Here is a 24687-nt window from a genome sequence, read left to right on the forward strand (position 1 = left end):
TGAGTTTTCACCTCAGTAAACAGCAGTCAGCAAATGGATGTGTGAGAATCAGCTGCCTTGGTCTGCAGGTGATGCAGCATTGGTGTGGTTTTAATTTGCAGCTGTAAATAACTAAAGAGCAAAACTGTGATGATGCTGATCCTGACTGTAAGCATGGAGGGAACATGTTTAGGGTGGGTGATCCCTGAGAAAGTTTGTCATGTTCATATTCATATTGGTGTCACAAAAAGACATAGATCACACTGATGTTTCTGTATCTCTTTGGAGTTCTCTATACAGTTGTTTTGCATCTTGTCATGCTCATTTTGTGCTTTTTAATAATGGTTTTGCATCTCTCTGTGGTTCTTTAAAGTATCTTTGTGTTTATCATCTCGATCACTTTAATTACTCCGAGGGCCTGCAGGGCACACAGAGTAATCCTGTGATCCACAGAAACACCAGGACTGTGCTCCATCAAGACGATTATTTACTTTCACCTTGTTTCATCCAGACACAGAATGCATATAAAAGATAGACATAACCTCTGGATCAGCCAAGCAAAGCCAAAGTGGAAGTGCCTTAAACTGCAATATTTCTAGTAGCTTGCAGCAGGCAACTTAACTGGTAAGTCAAACTGCTCAGCTTTAAGCATCACAAAAGTGACATCACCATGGCCACGCCTAACTTTTACATAAAGCATGTGTCTTTATAAGAGGCTAAATATTTTTAAAATTTGATTTTATAAACAATCAGAAGCTCACACTGGAGAAGGTGGACTCTAAAACCCTGAACTTATCATAATAATGATACTGGGTTTTTTGTCGATCGACTAACCGCTGCAGTCATTTTTTGTCTCCCTCACACACATGCACACACACACACACACAGTATCTAAGAGTGCTCCTGTCCCTGACTCTGGCTCTCCTGAGTGTCTTGCCCCCAGCCGAGGCCGTTGATGGGCGCGTGTTTGTCCCAGCTGTCCGTGTTGTGCCCATGCTTCCTCTGGTGGCGTTTGTAGTTGTCCCAGTGGCCTGTGGTGTAGCCGCACTCGCCGCATGCGTACGGCTTCTCGCCCGTGTGCCGCAGCATGTGCCTCTTCAGGTTCATGCTCTGGTTGCAGGAGTAGCCGCAGATGGAACAGTGGAACGGCTTGGCGCCCGAGTGGATGCGCTCGTGACGTCGCAGGTTAGCCAAGTTCCCGCAGGCGTAGCTGCACGACGGGCACTGGTAAGGCTTCTCGCCTGTGTGCACACGCAGGTGCCGCTTGAGGTTGTCGAGATGTGAGGAGGTGTAGGGGCAGTGCGGGCAGCGGTGAGGCTTCTCCTCTGAGTGGACGTGGGAGTGGCGGGCCAGATGGTTGGGGTAGTGGGACAGGAAGGGGCAGTGAGGGCAGCGGTACAGCTTGTTGCTGCGCTGACCGCGCCGGGATCCCCGAGACACGTCCCTGCTGCAGGGAGCCCTTGAGTTGTCTTTGGAGCAACGGCGGCAAACCTGGAAAAATAACAGAGCACACAGTGAGAGGAAACATTTCCTGTGGACAGATCATACAATCAAACGGTCATTAACCAGAATCGCCGCTCCGTGGTGGTCATTAGAAAGCCTGCAGGTTTAAAACGTTCCCACAGTGGGATAGCCACCTTCAACATCAGTTTTTTCTTCCCACATTCACCAAGTGCTTGCTTATAGATGGTCATCTGATTGTTGAAGATTCTCTGGATTATTTTAGGCGCTTTACATTACAATATAAAGTCTCTTTAGCCAAGTGTTTTTGTATATTGATGCTATATAAATATAATTGAACTGACAAGAATAAGATAATGAGGCATCTTACACATTTGTTCATCTATTAATACTTATGAGCTTTTAACTCCAGAAAAGAGAGCAGCCCTGACGTGACAAAATTGCTCACAAATCCTAATTAGCAGCAGCAGCAGCAGAAAGTTTTACACAGTTTTTAAATGACAGGGACTAAAAAGTGTTCGGGCATTGGGGGGGGGGAAAAGTACTTGTTTGAAGGTGTGGCTGAATGAGGTTTGTAGTAAGGAAGCACTTTAATTATTCAATTTGTGTAGAACAGCACTATATCAGTACCAGTCCATTAACAACTAAATCATTAAGATTTTTCCTGTCAGGAGGTTGGTTGATCCTGCTGGGACCATAGAGAACTTGTAGATAGAGCTGAAGACACAATACGGGGTGAAAATGGCATGTATTGGAAATCTGACAAAAAAAATTATGACAAAATTTATCAAAACCGATGAGAGAATACCGCCATCTGAATCTATGGCGGCCTGAACATGTGCACCACCTTAAGATTGCCACTGACTTTTTAGCTTGTGACAGCAGTATGAGGGAGGAAGTCACTCTGCTATCGTTAATGTAAAGTGGGAAAATGTGGAAGTTTGTGGTGGGCGGAGCTTCTGTTTTTCTGTTTGTCGTGGAAACAAACTACAAATTGTACAACCCCTCATTTCATCCTAAAGTTTACAGAGGATCTTTCAAAGAAAACCAGCTTTGCTTTGGTAAACAAACCTGTCCTCCATCGCCCTCCACCTCTCCCTCTGCCTTGTTGCCCTCTAGGTCAGACTCCTCCAGGGTGAGGCCGCACACCCGGCAGCAGAGCGGGAAGAGGAGGACTGGAAGGGGGCCGGAGGGGGAGCCGAGTCCTCCCAACGTCTGGAGGTAAGCAGAGTCCTGGGACACTCGCAGGGTCAGGTCTGACATGACTGCAGACACATAGGGAAGCATTCAAAAGGCAAAGTTGTTTGGATCATTATTAGCTGCAGTGTAAACACGTTCTTCTAGATGTTCCCCATCATGCAGTTCAGTTTTAGGTCACTGAGCACTAAGCCAGAGAGAATTTCTCTTCCTCATTTTGCTGACTTGCTTCCTCTTTTCTGCTCTGCTCACTGCTTCCAAGATGAGAAATCTCCCCCTCAGAAAAAGTTGTTTTTTTTAAATTCGGAGTTGTCAAATCTCCAAAATGCAAACCTTCCACATGTCATCAAACCTCTGCTCTGGGTTTGTGATATTCCCAGGTTTTAAGTGTGCTTTCAATCTAGAAATTTCTACATAAAGAACAGCTTAAAAAGCCTGGTTAGTTTTTAAATCACAAAACTACAGGAATACCACAGGATATATGTGAGCATTTTGCTAAATGGGAAATGCAGGCGTCATGTGTGTGTTTGTGGGGCTTGACCCAAACAAGCAACAAAAGTGAGCGTATCTCACGGCTCCGTCACAAAGACACTAAATTGTAGTAAGAGACTTTAAAAACAGAATTACAAAGAGACTCGACGTCAGAGTGGTTTCCTTTATCAAAAAGAGATGCATGTGACTATAACCAACAGACAAACACACGAACATTTAATCAACTGATAATGAAAAACTGAATACCCAACATGTGGTCACACTGAAGCTGAAATCTATCGCTGCTGTTATAATGATGATTTCACAACGACACAATAACACATGCTTCGCTCTTAGATCTGCAGTGTTTCCCCTGCCTTTCCCTCGGAGGGCAGTCCCCAACCCGAGAGAGAGAGAGAGAGTGAGAGAGAGAGAGAGAGCAAAACAAAATATACACATCTCATACACATTTATAAGTGTTATGTAGACATATTTGAAATTACATCTAAAGTTAAACACTAACTTTAAGTAGGGCTGCACGATTTTGCATAAAATGAGAATCACGATTTTTTTTGCTTAGAATTGAGATCATGATTCTCTCACGATTTTCTTTTCCAGTATAAATATTTATTGCACTTATTAACTGCACATCAACTTCGTAACAGTTGAGACTGAACATAAAAACAATAACCAAACATAAAAACAACAAATGTCTCACGTTTTGTTGTTGCCGCAAAATGTTGTACTGCTTGAAATTCCGTCTCCACCGTTGCTCGACACTGCGTGTATAGAGCAGGTAGTGCAACAATAGAAAAATAGTTGCGGGACGGCACTGTGTAGCGTTTGTCTAGGATGTTGATCATTTTCCTAAATCCCTCGTTTTGCACAGTGTTGATGGGAGCCATATCTTTGGTCAGGTGATAAGTAATAGCCTCCGTAATTTCCCTATACCCGTCTAACTCCTGCGGGAGTTCGACGTGTATAGGGAAGCGCTGTATAAGGTTCCCGTTATTGATGTTTGGGTGGTTGACCGGGACGGATTTTCTCCTGTCACTTTCTTGTCATCCCTGACGTGCTCTCCGTTGTTTTTTCCCTGCTAATTTTAGCAGCCAGCTTCTGTATCACGTGGTATAAGGCTCCGCCCTTGTCATTTGTTGAGCAGGAAGAGTGAGCGCTTGTTTTCATGCAGATTACGTCTTTTTTTTTTTTTTTTTTTTTTTTTTTTTTTAATCGTTGTCATTTGGAAATGAGATTTCACATAAGTATGAATCGAGATCGCGATTTTTTAACGATTAATCGTGCAGCCCTAACTTTAAGGTTTACAATTTTATATGTTTTAATATATTCTAACAAGAATTCTTATCATTCATTAAAAATGGATATCATCACAGCTTTATCTCGTGGCTAAATCACCATGGTAACTGATGCTAAAAAAACATAACACGGTTGGGTGCCAGGTAATATTTTCAAAGTTTTCAAATTGGCTGGAAGAGCCACTTTTGCACCAGTTCATTCATTTGCAGCATGTTTTAAGTTGTTAAGAAACAAAGCATATAAAGCATGTATGTGTTATGAACTTTGCTCGTGGTGTACACCTTTGCCACAGACCAGATAATTTTGCATTACATCATGGCAAGAAAGAGGGTGTGCTTCCTTTATCACATGACTCTGTGTTATTCACCTAACCTGTCATGGTCCACAGAGCACACTGGAGCACTGGTGACACCAACTTTACCCAAACTGAAAACAAGTCATTATTAGGGATGGGTACCGGTGTCCGGTGCCATTATGGCACCGGTTCTGACATAAACGGTAGTAACCAGACCGAAAAGCAGCGCACATTTCGGTGCTTTATTTCGGTGCTTTTTTTTCCTGAGCTGTGATACACTTCTAGCCAATCATTTTACATTTCCCAGGATAGTAGGCGGGGCCAGGTACGTACGTTCAGTTAGAGCAGAGCTACAGATTAAAAATGCCCAAGGCGAAGCGGTCAAAAGTCTGGTTGTACTTCACAGCAAAATATGCAAACTCAGCAGCCTGCAACAAGTGCTTTAAGCTGATACTGTGATACTGTCAAAGGAGGTAACACCTCAAATCTGATGAAACACCTGGCGACGCATAGCGTTTTTTTTAAAAGCCGAGAAATGCGCCGTATTTGATAGCTTGCTGCGAGACCTCACCCTGTGCACGTTGGGTGGGTTGCCAGTTATCGGACCCGGAGCAACATCCCCCAAAAACCCGAAGAATAGAGTCCTGGCCCCTAGCCCTGCCAGTGTAGCAGAAATGATGAGGATATTGATGCAGCAGCAGCCGTTCTTCTCTGCGTGAGTCGCTTAATGTTGTTCGAGTGTAATTTACGTTGAGTAGGCTAACCACGTTATTACATTAATGCATGTAAGGTGAACTAGCAAACACCATCATAGCTACATGCGGCTGTCTTCTTGTTTGATGGCAGATACTCCCTTCACCCTGGACAAAAAGGCTAAAATTACCAAAGAAAAAGTGGGAAACAGCTGAACATGAGAGGTTTTTGGACAAAGTTTGTGTTTTTTCCATTGTTTAAGCACTGCTTCCAGCCAAGAGTGATACCATATATGCCCCATAGCTGCAGAAAAGGCTAACATTGTTATCTTTTTACAAAAAAAAACCAAAACAGCTGAACATGAGAGGTTTTTGGACAAAGTTTGTGTTCTCCATTCTTTAAGCACCGGTTCGAGCACCGTTTAAGCACCGGCACCGTTTCAAAAGTACTGATTTGGCACCGGTATCGGATAAAACCTAAACGATACCCATCCCTAGTCATTACTGTAAATGCATTACAAGAAAAATCCCGTAAACAGGTGTTAATCGGTCTAAAATCCCAGAGGAGAACTTTTCCAGGAAGCCTCCAAACCCACCAAAGAGGGAAACACTGAACAAAAAGACATCGCTGTGACTTCTCCTAAATGACTGCTTTTTCACATTAGTGGCACACCCTGCTACGTAGACGATCTGAAAATGTTATTTATACTGATGATGATGAACTGAGTTTTCAGGCCAAAGGTGACATATATAAAAGTTAGTTGTCAGATTAGCAATCAGAAAGAGTTTCCTTCAAAGTGATTAAAAAAGAGAGAGAAGCTGCAGGCAGCCTGTGAAATTATTGATTAACAAACTTGTTTTAACACAAATTTATCAGCTTTTTAACTCTGAGACCGTAATTGATGTAAAGGTTTGTGTTTACTCACCTTCTTCAGCATCACTGTTTGCCTTTTTCCGTCTTCCCCGTCTTTTCTCCTTCTCCCTCCTCTGCGGTCTCTCCTGCGTGTGCATGCGCTGGTGTCTGCGCAGGTTGCCGAGGGAGCTGCAGGCGTAGCTGCACTGGTGGCACCTGTACGGTTTCTCCCCGGTGTGTGTGCGGGCGTGGCGCTGCAGGTTGACGAGCTGGGCTGAGGCGTAGGGGCAGACGGGGCAGCGGTACGGCTTCTGGCCGTCATGGGTCCGCATGTGGCGTTTGAGATGGTTGGAGTAGCGTGAGGTAAAGGTGCACAGCGAACAGGAGTACAGTTTAGGGGCGGGGTCCGCAACACCGCTGGCTTTGTCTACGTTTCTCCTCTTATTTTTGGAGCTGCCGCCGAGGGATCTATCGGACAGGTTGGAACCGTCCAACTGAGAGGAGTCGATGGAGGTGCCATGCTGGAGGCCCTCCTCACAGGAGAGACAATAAAGCTCTGCCCCTAGGTCGAGTCCTACACCTGGAATAAAATATATCACATTTTCTAATGTTAAAATAATTAAAACAATATTAATATTAAACAATATTATATTGATTCAGTACAAACAAAGTAAAAACAAACCTCTGCAGCCATTTGTACTGATCTAACCTAGGCATTTGACACAGTGGATGATAAATCTTAAAGCAAAGACTTGTCAGAGCAGGGCGGTTCAAATTGGGTACATACATACGCTACAATCATTATGTTGGTCGTATTATAGTGAAACTTTAATTTTGATCATAATCTACTCATCTGCACATAATCCAATAACCAGGCTCTCTACAATAACCTTTTAATACAGTACAGCACAACCTGATGATAAACTTTTCATGTATTCCTACAGTTCTGAGTTTGAGTTAGCATATTAATACATTCATGCAGAATTACACTTGATTACTCTTTCTTGTTTACACCTACCAATCAGTAACCAGTGAGAAAACTGAAACTGGTCTTTTATTTTACATTGAGTTGTGTCTGCTCTCTGAGGCAAGAAATAGACTTGCTGTTTCCACGTTAATGTCAGTGGTGGACTATGTAGATGTGACTCATATGCATGTGTGTTCATGTGCTTACATATGCTGGATTCTATCCATCATAGAGTTGTGAGATTTACTGAACACTGAACTCAAATCAAAGAAGTGAAAATATTCCAATATCACTCTGTGCCCAGGTCTTTTTTATTTTTAACTCCACATGTAAACAGCCTGGCATGTTATAGTCAGTCAGTAGTTACCAAGATCTAAGCCTGCCCCCAAAGGTGTGTCTCCCAGAAGCTGACCACATCCCTTACAGGAGAGGAACGCTGGGAAGGTGGAGTCTGTCGGTGCTGACGAGTCGTCCTCCACACTTAGAGAGAAGACAGTCATACCTGAAGAAGAACACAGGGTTAAACAGACAGTCGCTTCAACCTTTGAGGAGAAAAATTCAACTCTCATGGGGTTTGAGGAAATAACCGCTGCATTTAAAAACTTAATTTATTACAGGAATGATTTATATATTTATGCTGGCAGCTGAGGCACGCTGAACTCACTTCCCCTGAGTGAGGTGTTGCAACTCAGAAGGAAATCAGCAGCATCAGCGCTGGAGCAGAAATAGAAGTCAAAACAAGAAACAACATGACAACTTAAGTTAGTCAGTTGGAGAATCTACTTCTCCGAGCTCCTAACATAGCGATGAAATGTCTTTGCCCTCTATACATCAGCCTGTACCATAAGTGACATCACAAAAGCTGCATCAGCTTTCGACTTCTACTACTCCTACACCAGCACTGATGCTGAGATTATTTCTGAGTGGTGACACCGGTGGTTCAGGCAAAGAGGGAGTCCTTTACAACTCAGTTGCTAGTATGGACCTGTGAGGACTTCACAGTTGGTGCACGAACGCCACCTGCATGCTCAGTCGTTCATTGCTCTTTCACTACAGCATCATCTATGGAAGCCCAGACAAGTTAAAAAGTGAAAATACAGCATACTTTTCATTTTAGCTCAACATTTGTGACTCTTTAACTTGGCTTCAAATGTGAATTTTAAAATCTATAAGCTATTTTCAGCTTCTCCTTTACCACAAGGGGTCACCACAGTGGTTAGCGCCACACATTTCATTTGGCAGATTTTTGCACTCAACACATTTCACTTACCCAGTGATAAACTAATAATGCAGACTAATTACCCAATAATACATTCAGCTTACATTCTGTTTAACTTTCTGAATTTTTAATTAGCAAACATTTGACTTTTAACTTGCGCTACAGAAATGGGTTTGCATATTATTTCACTTTCAACAAACTCAGAGACAAACTTATGGTACAAAGTACCATAAACTCAAAATCTTAAATACGGAAAGCACATCAGTTTGAACTTGTAAGTCTTTTCGAGCCCGATCATCAAAGGGACCATACCTCGCCTGATTACCAGGAATTGGGAGAACAATGTTTAAATATTGTGTGAGCACAGGGTCAATGCTTCAGTCAAAACAGAGAGAAAAGCCTAATAAAAACATGTGGAATGTTTAAATATGTGGCTTGCTTTCCAACCCCGTGTATGTAAAAACCTGTGTGTGTGTGTTACTGACCAGACTCTCTATCCAGTCCCATGATCTCCGAGTCTCCAAACTCCAGCTCGCCGCTCAGCAGGAAGTCGCTGTCCAAAACGAGACAGCCCGGCTCACACACCACTGCCCCATCCTCAAAGTCCACTGAGTGCAAACAGACACACAAACATTTCTCATAATTTCCTGTATAAACACACCTGACCAAATGAAGACAAACGCCAAGCCCATCCTGAAACACAAAGTCAGCTTCTACCTGAGGGTGTTAAAAAGTCTGGGTTTCACTCAAAGGTTTCCCTTAGTGATACGAGCTGTAAAACTGTGAACATCTGACACAAACATCAACATCTCTTCTCTTTATGTAACAAATTTTCATTTCCTTTAAAAAAACAAAACAAACAACAACCCCCCCCCCCCCCCCCCCCCCCCAAAAAAAAAAAAAAAAACCAAAAAAAAAAACCCAGACACATTTATAGATTGCAGGGCTGTTGGTTGTTTTTTTAACAGTAATAAAAAAGAAGATGTTTAAAGACAAAAATCAGGCTCATGTTTCACATACACATGTTTTTTTTGTTTTAAAATTTGGCTGCAGAGAACACATTTGATAAACGGGACAGAAGACAGCCGATAACAGAGTTTGTGCTCGAAAACACACAAAAAGAAGAAGAAGAAGAAGGATAACAGCAAAGGAGGTGGAGAGGAAACGAGAAGGAAATCGGTGAGCATGAGATAAGTGCTGAGGAGGAAGAGCTGTGGGGTGAGGAACGAGGCTGAGAGGGTCAGGAAGAGGAAGACGAGTCGAACACAGAACTGATGATACAGGACATTTTTATACTCTTAAACCTCTGAGCGGACATTTGTTGACCCAGCTTAGAGCAATTCTAACTTTTAATGTCACAAAGAAAATAAAAACTTACTGATAATTAAAAATATTTACACTAAATATTAAGGAAACTTAAAATTATTCTCTTTATTCCCATTTTCCTGAGCTTTAATTTGAAACCTACAAAACCTACTTTTTCAAACAGTTTGCATAACTATTAACAGTAGTTAGAGTAGAAAATTATTATGCTGCGGTTTTTCTGACCTATTTGTCTTTTAGAGGTCAATGACAAACACTGGCTAATGTAATCTTTAATAATTAACTTTTTAATCATAACTAAAAAGTAATTAGAATTTAAGGTTCTGAGACATTTACTAAGACAAGATAAACTAATTCAGGAAAAATATGGGGTGCTTTTGCAGATTTATTTAGATTAATTTAGAGAATTAAGATGTTTTTCCTTCTCAAAATGGGCCTCTGGAGACCAATACACACATCCAATTAAGGCAAAAGTCTGAGTTTTCCTGTCATTTCAGGCTATTTTAAATGTGAGGATTAGGCCTAAGTAAACTAAGCCCTGCTTAAAAAAAAGAATAAGTGAAAAACATTTATATGAGACACTTGTTGATTTCTGTTTGGTTGAAACCTTTTTAGTAGGAACCAAAAATATAACAACAGAAGCAATTGTTAGCTGCAGACCAGCAGCCAGAGGACAGAAAGTAACAAACACCACAACTCATTAAAAATTTTCAAACTAATTCAAGCTGCACTGTGCTTGCTCCCTGCATCGACTAAAGAAAACAAAGATGCTGTATGACAAGTTTAAGGCTGCGCAGGTGAGTAGGAATTAAGAAGGTAAAAGGGTTTCAAAAGGGTTATAAGGACATTTCCAAGTTATACATTCTACAGAGACAGAGATTATCCACAAATGGAAGACATTCAAGACAGCTGCCAGTCTTCCCAGGAGTGGAAATCGCAGCAAATTCACCCCAGTGTCAGACTGTGCAAGGCCCAGAGAAAATACAAAAAACCCTAAGAGCTTCATTTCAGATTCTACAGGCCTCGGTTACCTTAGTTAAATGTCTATGACAGCACAATTAGAAAAAGACTAATTAACTGTGGCTTGTTTGCAAGAACTGGCAGGCACTGAAAGCCTCTTCTCTCATGACATGACAGCACAACTTAGATTTCCAAAGCTGCAAATCACAAGACTTCTGGAAGTCCTTTGCACAGCAAGATCAAAATCAAACTCAGCATATCAGCACAAAAATCTCATAACAGCTGTCAGCGTGGTGGTGGAAGGGTCATGATTTGGACTTATTATACAGACAGGACCTGGACATCTTGCAGTCATTGACTCAACCATGAACTCTTCTGTATACCAAAGTATTCTACAGTCAAACATGAGGCTGTCTGTGTGACAGCTAAAGATTATTTTACGTTATTGGTACAAACAGGGACATTCAACTGAACAATGATCCCAAGCCCTGCAACAAATCTTAAATGAATACCTGTATACCTCAATGAACTGGAGCAACGCTGTAAAGAAGAGTGTTACAGACGGATAAAATCATACAGAAAATGATTATTTGAAGTTGTAGTTGATAAAGCTGGTTCTGCAAGCTACTGCTAAGAGTCCTGTTTAAAGTCTTTTAGTTTTTCAACAAGTCTGCAGGCAGGTAATGTGAGTTAAGACCCAGCGTCTTACAAATCCCAGATATTTTAGGTTTTCCTTCATTAAAATGTTGGTTTCGGTTATAACAGCAAAAAATGTCATTCCTCCACTGTAGAACCAAAGCTGTTCGGTCAATCTTTGTTCAAATGAACTGCTAACGTGTTCAAACGTAGACCGACCTGAACTAAAACACATCAATCCTCCTTTTATCGTTCAGTTTTACAGAAGCTTTGGTTCAACTGTGCGATCATTCTTTCAGATAACACTGCTGTGATTGTGTCAGACGTCCAGAAGCTACTTGAGCTGCAGTTAGACTTTGAATACGAGTAATTTGAATACAAGGATGTACTGGCCTTTTTTCCCCTCTGAGCCCCTGCTCACATGCTCAAAAGTACACTCCCATCTAGTGCCTGTTTAAATATGTACATCATTAGAAATCTGAGAAGGTCAACAGGTGACTTCAGGTCTCCTAAATCCAGTATTCTCTTTTTGTAAGCTGACTGATGCCCACGCAGTCAAGAAAATGTAAACGAAGGGAGGTGAGCGTTCTACAGGTGACGTGTGGGAGGAGAGTAAAACAAAAGAAACTGGAGACACAACTAGAACCTAAAAACGTCTTCTGGCCCCTGTTAATAATAAAGGTGAGGGTACACAGGAAACCAAGGGGAATGACAGAAATCATACAGGAAGCTGTGAAAGAAAGAGAGGAAGAACGAAGGGAGGGAGCAGGGGGAGGTTAGGTAGGGAGCCTGCGAAGAGGAAGTGGAGATAGGAAGCAGAGAGGAGGTGGAGAATCCAAGTGAGCCAGAACAGTCAGGATGAGATAACAGATAAACACATCTGCTTAAAGGACAACATGTCTTCAGCAGTCTTCCTCTCAGGGAGATAAAGAGGAAAGGACTTGATGACCAGTCAGGCAACTTTTAACATTACTGTATCCCTCAGAAATATGTCTAATTTTATAAAAATGCATTTAAAGTGGACCAATACCTAGCAAAGACTCATTGCCTTATTCTATGGCAGTGATTTAAGATTCATGCGGAGAGAAAGGCAGCAAAGAGCTGGAAGTAAACAGCTGGACTTACGTTTCACCGGCTGCGGGTTGGACTGTTTTCTCCGCGGCATCTTCGCCTCTCTTCAGCACGGATCCTGTGCTGTTTTCGCGGTGACACCTCCGACACTCTGCGGGCTCAAGTCCGTCTGTCCAGCAAGAGAGGCAGCCAGCTAGCTAACTGCATGTCATCATCATCATCACCTCCTTCCTCTTCCTCTTCCTCCAACGGACAGCAGTAGCGGCGGAGTCATCGCCACCATCTAACGCCTGAAGCGGAAGGCGTACACCGGCAACAGCACCAATTAAAAAGACCCACACCTTCCCTAAATTATTACATTACACTTTGCAGCTATATTCAGTTCACAATAAACTTTAAAAACACACCAATCCATTTAAATTCATCACCATGGCTAATTCTTTGTTATTGTTTCGCAGTAAGTAGCCGGAGCCATCTTGCTAGCCAGCGAGCCAACCGGCTAAAATCAACACTGTAATCTAACTCTCGCTTTTAGCTCACACTAAAAATAAAACTTAATGAAGTCGAAGACACTCCACCGAATAACCTACCTGTGATAATGTCCCTTAAAATACCGCGGGTGAAAATGCAGTTAAAACTATTCTCAAAACACTCTTTTTGTTGTTGCCAAACACACACAGCGCCACTACGCCGGGTCCGGGCTCTATGTGACGTCACCGAAAGACGCAGGGGATTGTGGGAATAGTAGTCCTTACTGTGTTTACCAACCTCAAATGACCTCTACATATTATCAATGGAAGTTTGTCTCTGCCACCATAAAAAAGTAAAATCTCTGTATTTCAACATACAAACCCTGAATTTAACTTAGGTGTGGTGGAAAAAATAATTCTTTACATATGTATATATCTATAGCTAAATAATAACAATAATGTTTTCTTTTGTTTGTTAGTGTTTTTTGTTTTTGTTTTTCAATGTGAGAAACAAGCTCCCTCAAATTTTAGGTAATCTTGCAATTTTTTCCTCACAAAAACAAAATATTGGACAACTCATGTATGTTTATATAATAACAAGAGCAATAATAACAACAATAATAATTATTATTATTATGCAAAGAATGCTGTATTGTATATAAATCTGTCTTCCTATAATGTTTAGAAGACAATAAAATCATTTGATTTCCTAGAGATGACTAACAAGTGTTTAATATTGTGGATTTGTAAAAAGAAATAAAGTTTAAAAAATGTGAAGTTGTGAAAAGGAACACAAAAGGCACAGAAATACCACAAAGATTCAGCAATAGGTTCACTTTATTGTCAAAATATTCAACAAAAACCTCAAAAACAGATAATCCTCTGTTGTTTGTACCACTGCAGACATATATGTTGTTTTATGTAAAGGTAGTTGATGCCAACACAAATTACAAAATGCAAGAACATATATTTTGCATGATGCTTTTTCTTGAATACATTAAATTAACGAATAGATATCATACAATTGTGATAAACATACCATGAAATTTACATTAAAACAGTTTGTCAATAAGAGAGGTTTTTTTTAAAGACCCTATGCATATACAGTTCTAAGTGTCAGGTAGGTTTAACTAACGTAAAAAAAAAATCATATCCTTTTATTCTCTCAGCTATTATTTTTCTGTATGTACAAGCTCTGAATGCTTTGACATTTCAACAGTAAAAATGTTTGTGTTGTTAAACTAGAAAAAATAATGAGGTGAATAAGATGTATTTTATAGGTTGCTGTTCTCTAGTCAGTCACTCAGGCAACATTTCTCAGGAGAGATCATGGCCTGAGTAAACATCATTGAGGGGTTACATGTCAGTCAAAGACTGGCTAAGAAAGAAATCATCTATATAGCTGTGTTGCACACATTTATCTTTATATCTTCAGCCTTTCTTTTTTAATACTCAAAATTCTGCCACCTATTCAGGATAACACTACACAATTGAAAAAGAAAAAGAGAAAAACATATTCCTTTAACTTGATAATTGTTCCTTGAGAAGAATCTAGAATCCTCTACAATGTTAAAATATTAAATGAATGAAACTTCAGGAGTTTGCATGACACACTGTATTTCTAAAAAACAAAACAAAACTGGGTGAATTCAATTCAGTGGGAAATTTCATTTGTTTTAAGTATGGGACCAACAAAGGATCAAAAGCAGTCTTTCATTTTTGGGATCCTTAACTGTCAAGTGGAGCAATGGCAGCAATTAGACAGAACTTCCCTTAAGGTTTTATTTGCTCAGATGCTAACTAAAGATCTGAGTTTTATTGAGCTGGGTTTCTGGGATAGGGTTAACGAAGTCAGGTTAGGGAATTGGGGAGGGGATGGACTGCCTATGAAGATGGAAAAAACAAAACAAAAACTGCCACCTCAGCATCCCAAACAAGCCACAGGTACAAATACAGTCATATAAAATCATGTACATATTTTAGAAAAGCTCTGCTCTGGGTCTTCTGGTTTTCTCAAAACATTACCAGTAGGGGTCATAATTTGCAAGAGCTGAATCAGAAAAAAACGACTTGGTTAATTTCAGCAAATCCTCTACATATATTATATATCAGTATGTTACTATATATTATGTTTAACGCTCATTCACGAGTTAAACATGGACTCAAACTCATCAATCCTCTGCCTGGTGTTTCCTCTGGGGATCTTTCTGTAGGACACTGTTTTGTACTTCGATGATTGTTGGCCATCTTTCTTCTTGTCATCTGCAGCATCAGCCTCACCATTCATCACAGGAGACCTTACGGTTTTCATTGGATGTTTTACTGTGCCAGAGGAGATTTTGCTCTCTTGTTCATCTTCCATCGAGGACTGAGCAGGAGCTTCCATCAGTGTCACTTTGTCCTCTGGTCTGCAAAGCGATGTCTGTAGGTCTGAAAATGCACATGTTTTTGAATAATTTAAATACTTCTAGGAAATGACTTAAAATTACTTTCTTTTGCTCCATGGAGGTTTTTGTCCACTAATATTTATCTTAGTTGAGTCAGTGTCATCTTTGTGGAATTTTAATGAATGAACTTTCTGGCTCAAATCTTCACTTTCAGTAACTGTGTTCCAGCCAATCATAGCTGCAGTTATATAATATCCAATGTAGATCTGAACATTTGAAAACAGTAACTTCACTTTGGAACGTTTACAGAACAAATATATCAATGTTTTTACACAGCAATCTGAATTTTGGGTCTATAAAACCGTTTTATTAACGACGTATGACAACACAAAAATAAACCTCACCCATATCTTCTTGTTTCTTATTTTAAATGAAAATTTACCTTATCTCACAGAAACAGTATGTATAAGCACTGCTGTATTAGCCTATTTGCAGACCTTGTCTTTGTTAGGAAGTCTTAATGCTGATCTAAAGACTATAACAATAAATTTTTCCTTCTACTCCGCCATATTTTGCAAGCACGTACTTAACTTTTTAGCCAATAAAAGCCAAAATATTCTTAAGAATGAGTTTATTGTTATTCTGTAGATTTCTTAGAAAAAGGTACCCAGCAACATACTGTAATTAGAAGGAATAAAATAAATAATAATATGACCAAAAATACTATGTCTATGTATAATAATACCATGTAAATGATTTTACTCAATAATGGTCTTTTCTACAGTCATTTTGAGCATATTTCGATGCTAAAATGTTTGTAGTTTTACATAAATAAAAAGTTCACTTCTTTCACTTCAGCTATTCTTCAGTCAAATTTTAACATGTTTCCTCGTAAATTTGATATACCGTGGATCTGCCTTTTTCTTGCTGTGTGGTACCCCATTTAAAAAAAACCCAAAACAGAAGTGCATCTAAAGCCAAGCTTATTCTACCTGATAAGTGTCTGATTTAATGTGTGCAGTTCCTACCTGTGACCACAGGTGTCACCAAACCAGCCAGGACTGAAATCTTTCTAGGGAATTCTGTGGTTACCTGTGTGCAATACAGGTGGAGTATTTCCGGAGTTGTCTGCTTCTTCTACTCCAGCTCTTTCACCTGGATGCCGCTCTTGCTCCTGTAAACTACGCTGCGACGTCTCTGTTTGTTCACTTAGATTCAGATGAGCGTCAGCACAGGGAACGTTTGTGTCTGTCACACTGTGTGCAGCAGCAGTTTGGTGTGAAGCGTCTGTGCTGCTCAGAAAAGCCTCCTTGTCACTGCTCGGCGATGTGGGATAAATGTCCCTGCTGTGGGTTTTGGCAGCGACAGCCCCTTTCTCTCCGTCTGTGAGGACTCTGGGAGCTTTGTTTTCTGTGCCGTGATGCAGAGTTTCAGCAGATTGTGGGTCCTGCAGAGGTGACAGAGGGACAGTTTTGGGGGATCAGACTGATCAGGCCTCTTTCCTGGCTCCTCAACCCATTCTTCTGTTTCTTCTTCTTTTACATAAACTTGTTCTTCCTTTTCTTTGTTTACCTCCTTTTCATTTTCAGCGTGATGCTCTCTCAGCTTCTCCACTTTGACTCCTTCTGCATTTCCTCCTGTTATCTGTCTGTCTTGCTCTATTCTCTTTTCATCTACATCTTCTTCTTCCATTCCTCTTCCTGCTCTTTCATCTCCACTTTCCTCTGTTACAGCTTGTTTCATCTCACCCTGACTTTCATCCTCACATACTTTTCCTACTTCTTTCTCATCTCCCTCCTTCTGATACTTAAACCACTCTTCTTACTCATCATTATTTATCTCCACCCCTCTTTTGTTGCTTCCATCCTTCTTCCTCCCTTTATTTCCCTCTTTTTCTCCATCACACTGTTTGACTTCATGGTTTTCTTTCTTTCTGTCTTCTTCTATTTCTCCTTCCTCATTTTCATCGTGTATTTCTTTCTCTACCTCTGCTGTAGAATGTTTCATTTCATCCTCTCACACTTAAACCTCCTTTCTTCTCTCTCGTTCTCTCCCTGTGTCTTTAATTCCTCTTCTCTCTCAGTCATTTCTTCCTCCATCTCTGCTTCTCCTTCCGCTGCTCTTCCCTCCATCTCCTCTTGGTCCATTTCTATATTGTCCTCCCTCTTATCTTCTTTCTCCATGTGGCCTCCCTTCTCCTCTTCCTCACCTTCACACCCAGCCTCTCCTTCCATCTCTTTTTCTGTTTTCCTTTCTTTCTCTACACATCCTTCATCCTTTTGGATTTTGTTAATGCTTTCTAGCAGCACGTGTCGTTTCTCAATTCACAGTCTGGTGACCTGGCGGCCACATTTTCAGCCTCATGCTTCATGTGTGTGTGAGTGGACGTGGGTTTGTAATACTTTAATCGCTCAGGTATGAGCTTGCGCTCCAGTTCACTGAGTCCTCCACAAGGTTTCACTTCTCTTTAACTGTGGCACAGACTCCTACCAAAGAATCCAGACTGAAGTAAAGAAACTAAAGAGTAAAGTCCTGAATGCAAATTTCTATTCAAGCATAAAGTTCGATCAGTAAAATACTGCCCTGTGTGTTCTCTTTGCCACAATGAATCTTTGATGCTTATTTCTAATTTCATATTTTCTTTCTTGAATTCTACTAAAGTAGCCTTGCATGACTCATAGGTCTAAATGATACTTATTTAGTTTTACTTCACCTATTTAACTACTCACTAAAACCAATGTCAAATCAGCCAATCACAAGGCTGCCACTCACGTATACATGGTCACAATGACCGGCTGAAGTTTAGACAGAGCATCAGAACAGAGAAGAGCGTTGATTTAAGTGGCTTGGCATGGTTGTTAGTCTAAATATTTCAGATACAGCTGATCTGCTAGGATTTTCCCACACAACCATCTCTAAAGTTTACAGAGAATGATCTGAAAAACAGAAAATAACCAGTGAGCGGTAGTTCTCGGGAAGAAAATGCCTCGTTGAAGTCAAAGGAAAATGACTGCTTTGAGCTGACAACAGTAACTCAACTAACCGCTTGTTACAACAAAAGTGTGTCAAGAGCATCTGAATGGTGTCATGGTCCTGGGTCGTGTGACCCAGTGTTGAGTTTTATGTATCTTTTGTATTCATTTATGCTTTAGCTTAGTTCGTCTAGTTAATTTCTAGGGTGCTGTTTAGCCCTTTGTTTCTTAGTTGTTTATGTCATCTCCCTGTACTCAGTCTCCCTGGATCATGCGTCTACCTGTCACGCGTCATGTCTGCGTGGTTATGTTTAGTTCATGTCATGTCTAATCTCCATGTTTCCTGTTTTATTTTGAAAGTCTGTATTCTATGTCAGTGTATTTAGTTTCACCTCTCCTGTCTTTAGGTTCATGTGTGTCAGCTGTGCTCCCATGTGTGGCCACTTCCCCTGATCATCCCTCATGTGTATTTAGTCTCTGTGTTTCATGCAGTCTGGGTCGTGTCGTCTGTGTTCCCACACTCCATGTCCTCATGGCCAGTCTTTACAGTCATCATCATGGTCCTCTGAGTCTAGTTTATCAGTATCTGTTTCCCAGTTTAGTTAAGTTTGGTTTAGTCACGGTGTTTCTGCTTCGTGTGAGACCTGTCATCAGCCATAATAAAGGCTCGCTTTCAGTTTAAGTTTACTCCGATCTACTCTCTTGTGTTCGCACCTGGGTCCACCACACACACCACCGCACGGTCTGTCTCCTGAACATTGAACCACACTGCATGTCGCTCTTGTCAGCTAAGGACTGGAAACTGAACCTACATTTCACATAGCTCACCAAAATTGGACAGTAGAAGAGTGGAAGAAAGTTGCCTGGTCTGATAAGTCTGGATGGTAGGGTCAGAACTTGGAAGCGTGGATCTATCTTGCTTTATGTCAGTGGTTCAGCATCACTTCTTAAGCGCAGCCAACCTGAGTGTTGTTGATGACCCTGTCCATGCCATTATGATCACAGTGTATCTATCTTCTGATGGCTGCTTCCAGCAGGATAACTCACCAAAGTTCAAATCATCTAAAACTGGTTTCTTGAACATGACAGTGAGTTTACTGTACAGAGATAGACCCCAAATCACCAGATTACAACCCAGTAGAGCTCTTTTGTGATGTGATGAAACTGCAGACAAATCTGCAGCAAGTGTGTGATGCTGTCATCTCAACATGGACTAAAACGTATGCCACAAAGAATTAAGACAGTTCTGAAAGGAGGTGGTCTTAATTGTCTGTGGATATTAGACTCCCTCTCAGTCCATCCCCTCATGCTCTTTTGTTTCACTGTCTTTAAAACAACTTCATTCTCATTGGCTGATTGCCTGTACCTGGCATCACCATGAAAAGACATGACCTCTAATTGAGATAAAACAGAGCCAAGAGTAAGAAAAACTATTAGAAACTGAGTGTTGACAGTAGTCTGAAGCTTTTGGCTACAGGATTACCTGTACTTATGTTTGACAACTAGGTCATGCTTATATTGAAAATGCACTACTTGAACAGGATATATGAGACAGAAAATGATGAAAAGCACAATTGGTCCTCTCTAAGAGCATGTGTAACCAGCAGATAACAGGAGCGTTTTGAAAAATGCTCCAGTGAGAGAGTAAACAGTCAAGTACATGAGTTAAAAAGAACAAAATGTTCTGAAAGTGTAACAGCTTGCATTGATTTCCTTTTAACAGTTTCCCCTCTAAATAATAAATTTTTAGTTTTCGAACTTATGCTATCTTCATGCAAACTGCTCACCATGTTTTCATGTTTAAAATTTATATAAAAATAAAGTAGAAAAACTCCACAAATTATTAAACATGCCAGGGTATAAAAATGATCCCAGGTGTGTTCTATAACATTATGATAATAAATAATTTTGAAATGTGCAGTAAAAGCAAAGGTTCTAAAACCAGAGCATAAAACCAAAATCCTGTAATTATACAGCAGTACAGACTCCTTGGCTGAGCCTTTTATCTGACTTTAAATGTACATATAAGAGCTTGAAGATCAGCACTCCTGCTGCGGTTTATCCCACTGTGCTATGTAAAGCATTATAAGCTTTAAAGTATGTTACAGTTTCACATGTAGTGGAATTATTTCCATATTTCCCATCCACTACACAGCACATAGTTGTTATCTCACTGAAACCACATCTATACCACTACAGTTAAAGAAATATTATGGTATTTTGTAAATGATGTTATCTTCACATTTTGCATAATTTAAAAATTGTATAAATCTCAAAAGCAATTGCATTTAGTGTCCAAGATGTGGCAGTATAACACGAGAAATGCCATGCTCATGACCACATGCTGTGTGTTTACAAAAATGAAACAGTGTTACACCCATCTCCAATCCCCTTCCTGTATTTTAACTGTTTGCATGGTGTGTGTGTGTTACATGCCTAACTGTCTAAACCTTAGTGGGTGAATGACTAGTTTTAGCTCTTCATTCCCCCCTCACTATGTCCTTTTTCACACTTTAAACCTTGCTTAAGTTTTTGAAATGAGCTGCTGTTTTTGTGAAGCATATTGTGGCTTTTGTTAAGCAACAAAACAAGTTATTAACATCAAAACATCAAATTATTAAGTAAAAAAACATATTTTTGTCTGCATAAAAAGCCATCAGTCCCACTTCCTGCAAGTGACAATTATATTCATTCCAAAAAACATTCTAGTAATAGTGATTGCTTTGTCACCTGCACAAATATTTTATAAATACAACTTGTTTGTGTTTCTGTTTATTTTTACCATTTAATTTTTTGTTTTTTTGTTGTAAGTTATGGAGGTTTTCAATTTTTTTTCATCACAAAAGATGAAAACAACCTTTATGATGCAGCTTTATTAGGAGCCATTAAACCAAATAAAAAGCCCAAATCATCATTCATCAGAAAATTTATTACAATAGTAAAATTGTGCAAGAGTACAAATTCGAGGGACTTTTCCTATTTTTTTTTTTTTTAGAAGTTTCACATCATCTTTTCTATGAAAATTTGCATTCATTGTGTTTTACATTCAATTGTGGTACAAGCAGAACCTTAACTGAGAACTGTATTGTGTATTTCTTCCATTTTAATAGTAAAACAGGCTCAAATCCTTAATTTCTTTGCAGTGCTGATGTAATATGAAAAGGTCAAGGTGCATATTTTTCTATGGATGTGAATGCTAGTGTTTTTTGTGCATTAGAATTATTGCAATTTGTACATCCTTTGTTTTCACTCCTCGACCAAACAAAAAGAGCTTTGTGTGAGCTAGCAGCAGCAGCAGCAGCAGCACAGAATTGGCTCTTTTACATTTTCTAAAACCTGTCTGCATCAGTAGTATTTTCTAAGTTTTGCTTCTCTCGCTTTGCCTCCTGCTGAGCTCTCCAAGCAGCGAGAACCTCGTCGTCTTCAGCCTCCGCGGCAGCTCGAGCCCTAATCCTCTGCCTGGTTTGGGCAATGAAGGTGGAGATGTCATCCTCCTCCTCTTCTGTGGCTTCCTGTCTCCTAGTCCTTCTCCCTTCTGTCTCATTGCTTTCGTATCGTGAATGATGAACAGCGCCGTACGGTCTTCCCGGTTGGCTGTAGCTGTGGGATTGTGTGAAGCCATTGCAGGAATATTCTGTGTCTTCACTTGATAGATCTTCGTGTAACCTGGCTCGGTATCTGGAAGTAATGCCATACGTTTCCTCATCATCATCTTCGTCAGCAGCATAAGAGGCTCTTCTGCTTGAGAAGTCAAATTCAGAAGCTGAGGCATCAAGATCATCATAGGGGTCCTCTGATGGACCAGCTTCAGTTCCTGAAGCTGGTTTTCTCGGGGGAGGCCTGACACTTTTCAGCCAGTCATCAATGTTGGTGTTTTTATCTTTCTCCAGCGCTGGGTTAAGATTCAGGCACCCCGATAGACCGTAAGTCCTCTTTGGTTTCTCCTTTTTCTTTGTCTCCTCAAGAAACTCCTCCTCTTTCTTCTTCCTTTCCTCCTCCTCATCTTCATCCTCCTTTGGCTTCTTTTTCTTAAACAGAGTACTGCGTTTGTTGTCTTCCAGGATCTTCTTCTTTTCATAGGTAGACATCTTGTCCCTCATCTCTGACTTGATCTCCTTGTCCATGGCATCCAGTTTATCCAGGTTAACTTGGTCCTGGAAGAGGCTGAAGAGAGGAACACTGGTAGTGGTGATCTTGTTTTTCTTTGAGCCTAGGGTGGAGCCAAGGTTAGAGCCTAATGCTGAGCCTCTACCACTGAGACCGGAGATGCTGCTTGAACCGCCACTGGAGAGGACTGATGCTGCCCTGCCTCGATCTTGTGACAGAGAGCTGGAGTAGGAAGCACCACTCAGCAAGGATGCTTTGTCATCATCGACACTGCGCCTTGAAATCACGTTTGATGGAGCACCAAAGCTCAATTCAGACCCGGCACGTGATGGAGGAGGAAGGCTCATTTCACTCTGCTTCTGTTTGATTGTTTCTGAAACAACATTAGCAATCCAGTTTTGGATGCTAGCCAGATTGACCATTGGTTCACCTCCAGGGCCCTGCACAGTTGGAACTGGGAGGATCGGCGGTACTGGTGGCACAGGATTTGCTGGGATTCCAAACTGTGAGGATCTTGTGCTGCGAGCCTGGGAAACTGAAGAAATTATGGAAGATCTACCACTGAGCATGGACATATTGTCATCATTGGCAACACTTGGCGGCCCTGTAACACCAGCTCCAGCCCAGAAGGCAGATAGAGGTATCGTACCACCACTAACGCAACTTTCTGTTTCCCAGCCACATACGGACTGGCTTTCTTCTAAAGTTTTCTTTGAACGCTCCAGAAGCTCTTCACGTCGTTGTCTTCTTCTGATTGTTGCTAAGTCCTCGCCTCTGCTCAGCTCCAGAATCTCATCTGTGTTCTCTTCCCCGAGACGCTTCTGCTGCCTCAGCTTCCATGCCTGATACGCTGTCAGATTGACGTCTTGCAGAGATGGTGTCCTGGCTTCTTCCTCACCATCACCAACAGAACTTTTCTCTCCATCCTCACGATCTTTCTTGTTCCACCCAAACTGGATTCTCTTGATTCGCCAACGTTCCAATGGTGACATCTTCTCCTTATTCTTCTGACAGAAGTTAAACATGGAGCTGGTGTCAGAGAGGATGCTATCTACTTCATCATCAATCGTCTTCTTTACTCCTTCGTCTTCAGTGGCAGTGCTCTCACTGCCTTCATCATCTTCTTTCTTGCGGTACCGAGCAGCTGCTTGCTCTTCGATCTCCTTAAGCCGCTGCTTCCAAAGATCAGAGTAACTCATGCAGCTGGAGGTGGACATTGTGTCAGAGGGTGGGCGTCTGTTGCGACGTTTCAGCCGCTCTTTCACAGCTCGTATGTCCTCACTGGTTACGCTCTCCACATCAGTGTCTCCAACTTCTTTTGTCTTCTTTGTAAAAACCCCCGGAAGAGACTGCTCATCTTCCCCATCAGTGTTCAGCTGTGCCTCCCACCACTCATCATTCTGGTATTTTTCATTCCTCCTCTGCCACTCCTGAATCATGCTGTCCAGACCATCATCATCATCATCCCCATCTTCCTTGCCCCCTTGTTCAGATAGAACAAACTTATTTGGGACACCATTGGATACCTGGTTGTTGAACCCATTCTGTGCTCCAGTCAAACCACTTTTAAGTGCTGCAGCAGCTGCAGAGGAGGCAACGCTGCTCATCACACTTTCTCCATCCTCCTCCTCCTCCATCATAATGGAGTTCGCTTTCACCTCAATCATACTCTGCTCTTCCTCTGTGTCCGTATCCTCATCATCCTCTTCCCCAAAGATGCGAGCACGCGCTCGAGCATCAATCACAGAGCACTGGCTTAGTGTTTCGTCGTCATCATCTCGCTCCTCCATGAGGGTCTCATTGAACTCTCTCAGCTGCTTCAGGAAGCCTTCGTTGGGGTTGATGGCACGTTTTTTCCTGATTGAGGTCAGAGCCTCCATGATGGTCATGTTCTGGAAGATCATCAGGTAGCAAGCCACCAGGATAGCAGAACGACTGATGCCCATCATAGAAACAACAAGAACCTTTCCTGCAAGTAAAGGGAACAATGATTACCAATAATGAAGAGTTGAGGCAAATACCATTACTCAGCTACACCCAAAGTAAATGAAGTATGTTATGTATGTACAAATTCTACATGAAATAGTCCACAGTATACATCAGTTTTGATGTCTGCAATAGATTAATGTAGTTAATCTAGTTAAACTTGCAATAATGGCCTATGATCAGATGAGGGCAGCAAAACCGTTGACAAAGCAATAACTTATTACATTTTAGGTTTTATATGTTTCAACTTAAGTGTGCTGAATCCCTTTCTATAATGTTTATGAAGAAAAAAGATTTTTTTATGACCAATATATATGACCAATATTT

General features: G+C 41.0%; 2 protein-coding genes across 3 annotated transcripts in view; both read right to left on the bottom strand.

Moving 5' to 3' along the window:
* Nucleotides 1–760: 760 nt before the first annotated feature.
* Nucleotides 761–13125, bottom strand: znf513b (zinc finger protein 513b). Its single transcript, XM_085348995.1, has 7 exons — nucleotides 13029–13125; nucleotides 12493–12728; nucleotides 8934–9056; nucleotides 7597–7731; nucleotides 6336–6842; nucleotides 2512–2705; nucleotides 761–1470 (listed from the first exon to the last, which is right to left on the bottom strand). The coding sequence occupies exons 2-7, from the start codon at nucleotides 12530–12532 to the stop codon at nucleotides 871–873; spliced, it is 1599 nt and encodes a 532-aa protein (XP_085205121.1). The 5' UTR covers nucleotides 12533–12728; nucleotides 13029–13125; the 3' UTR covers nucleotides 761–870.
* Nucleotides 13126–21192: 8067 nt separating this feature from the next.
* The window catches only part of styxl2 (serine/threonine/tyrosine interacting like 2), a 33317-nt gene continuing 29822 nt past the window's right edge, over nucleotides 21193–24687 (bottom strand). For both annotated transcript variants that reach the window (XM_085348991.1, XM_085348992.1), the window contains exon 6: nucleotides 21193–24343. In XM_085348991.1, coding sequence (XP_085205117.1) covers nucleotides 21597–24343 — 2747 coding nt within the window. In that variant the 3' untranslated portion in view covers nucleotides 21193–21596. The remainder of the gene's footprint in view (nucleotides 24344–24687) is intronic.

This window comes from Diplotaxodon limnothrissa, linkage group LG23 (genome assembly GCF_057381915.1).
Source record: "Diplotaxodon limnothrissa isolate DT_005_m linkage group LG23, D_limnothrissa_male_GT1.1, whole genome shotgun sequence".
In the NCBI taxonomy this organism is placed as follows: domain Eukaryota; kingdom Metazoa; phylum Chordata; class Actinopteri; order Cichliformes; family Cichlidae; genus Diplotaxodon; species Diplotaxodon limnothrissa.

What these genes read in the sequence shown, in the direction of transcription:
- znf513b (XM_085348995.1), bottom strand. Translation starts at nt 12,532, where the DNA reads ATGCCGCGGAGAAAACAGTCCAACCCGCAGCCGGTGAAAC. An exon ending in CAACCCGCAGCCGGTGAAAC is followed by an intron (nt 9,057 to 12,492) that starts GTAAGTCCAGCT and finishes GTTTGCACTCAG; the next exon opens with TGGACTTTGAGGATGGGGCA. An exon ending in TGGAGGGCGATGGAGGACAG is followed by an intron (nt 1,471 to 2,511) that starts GTTTGTTTACCA and finishes TTATTTTTCCAG; the next exon opens with GTTTGCCGCCGTTGCTCCAA.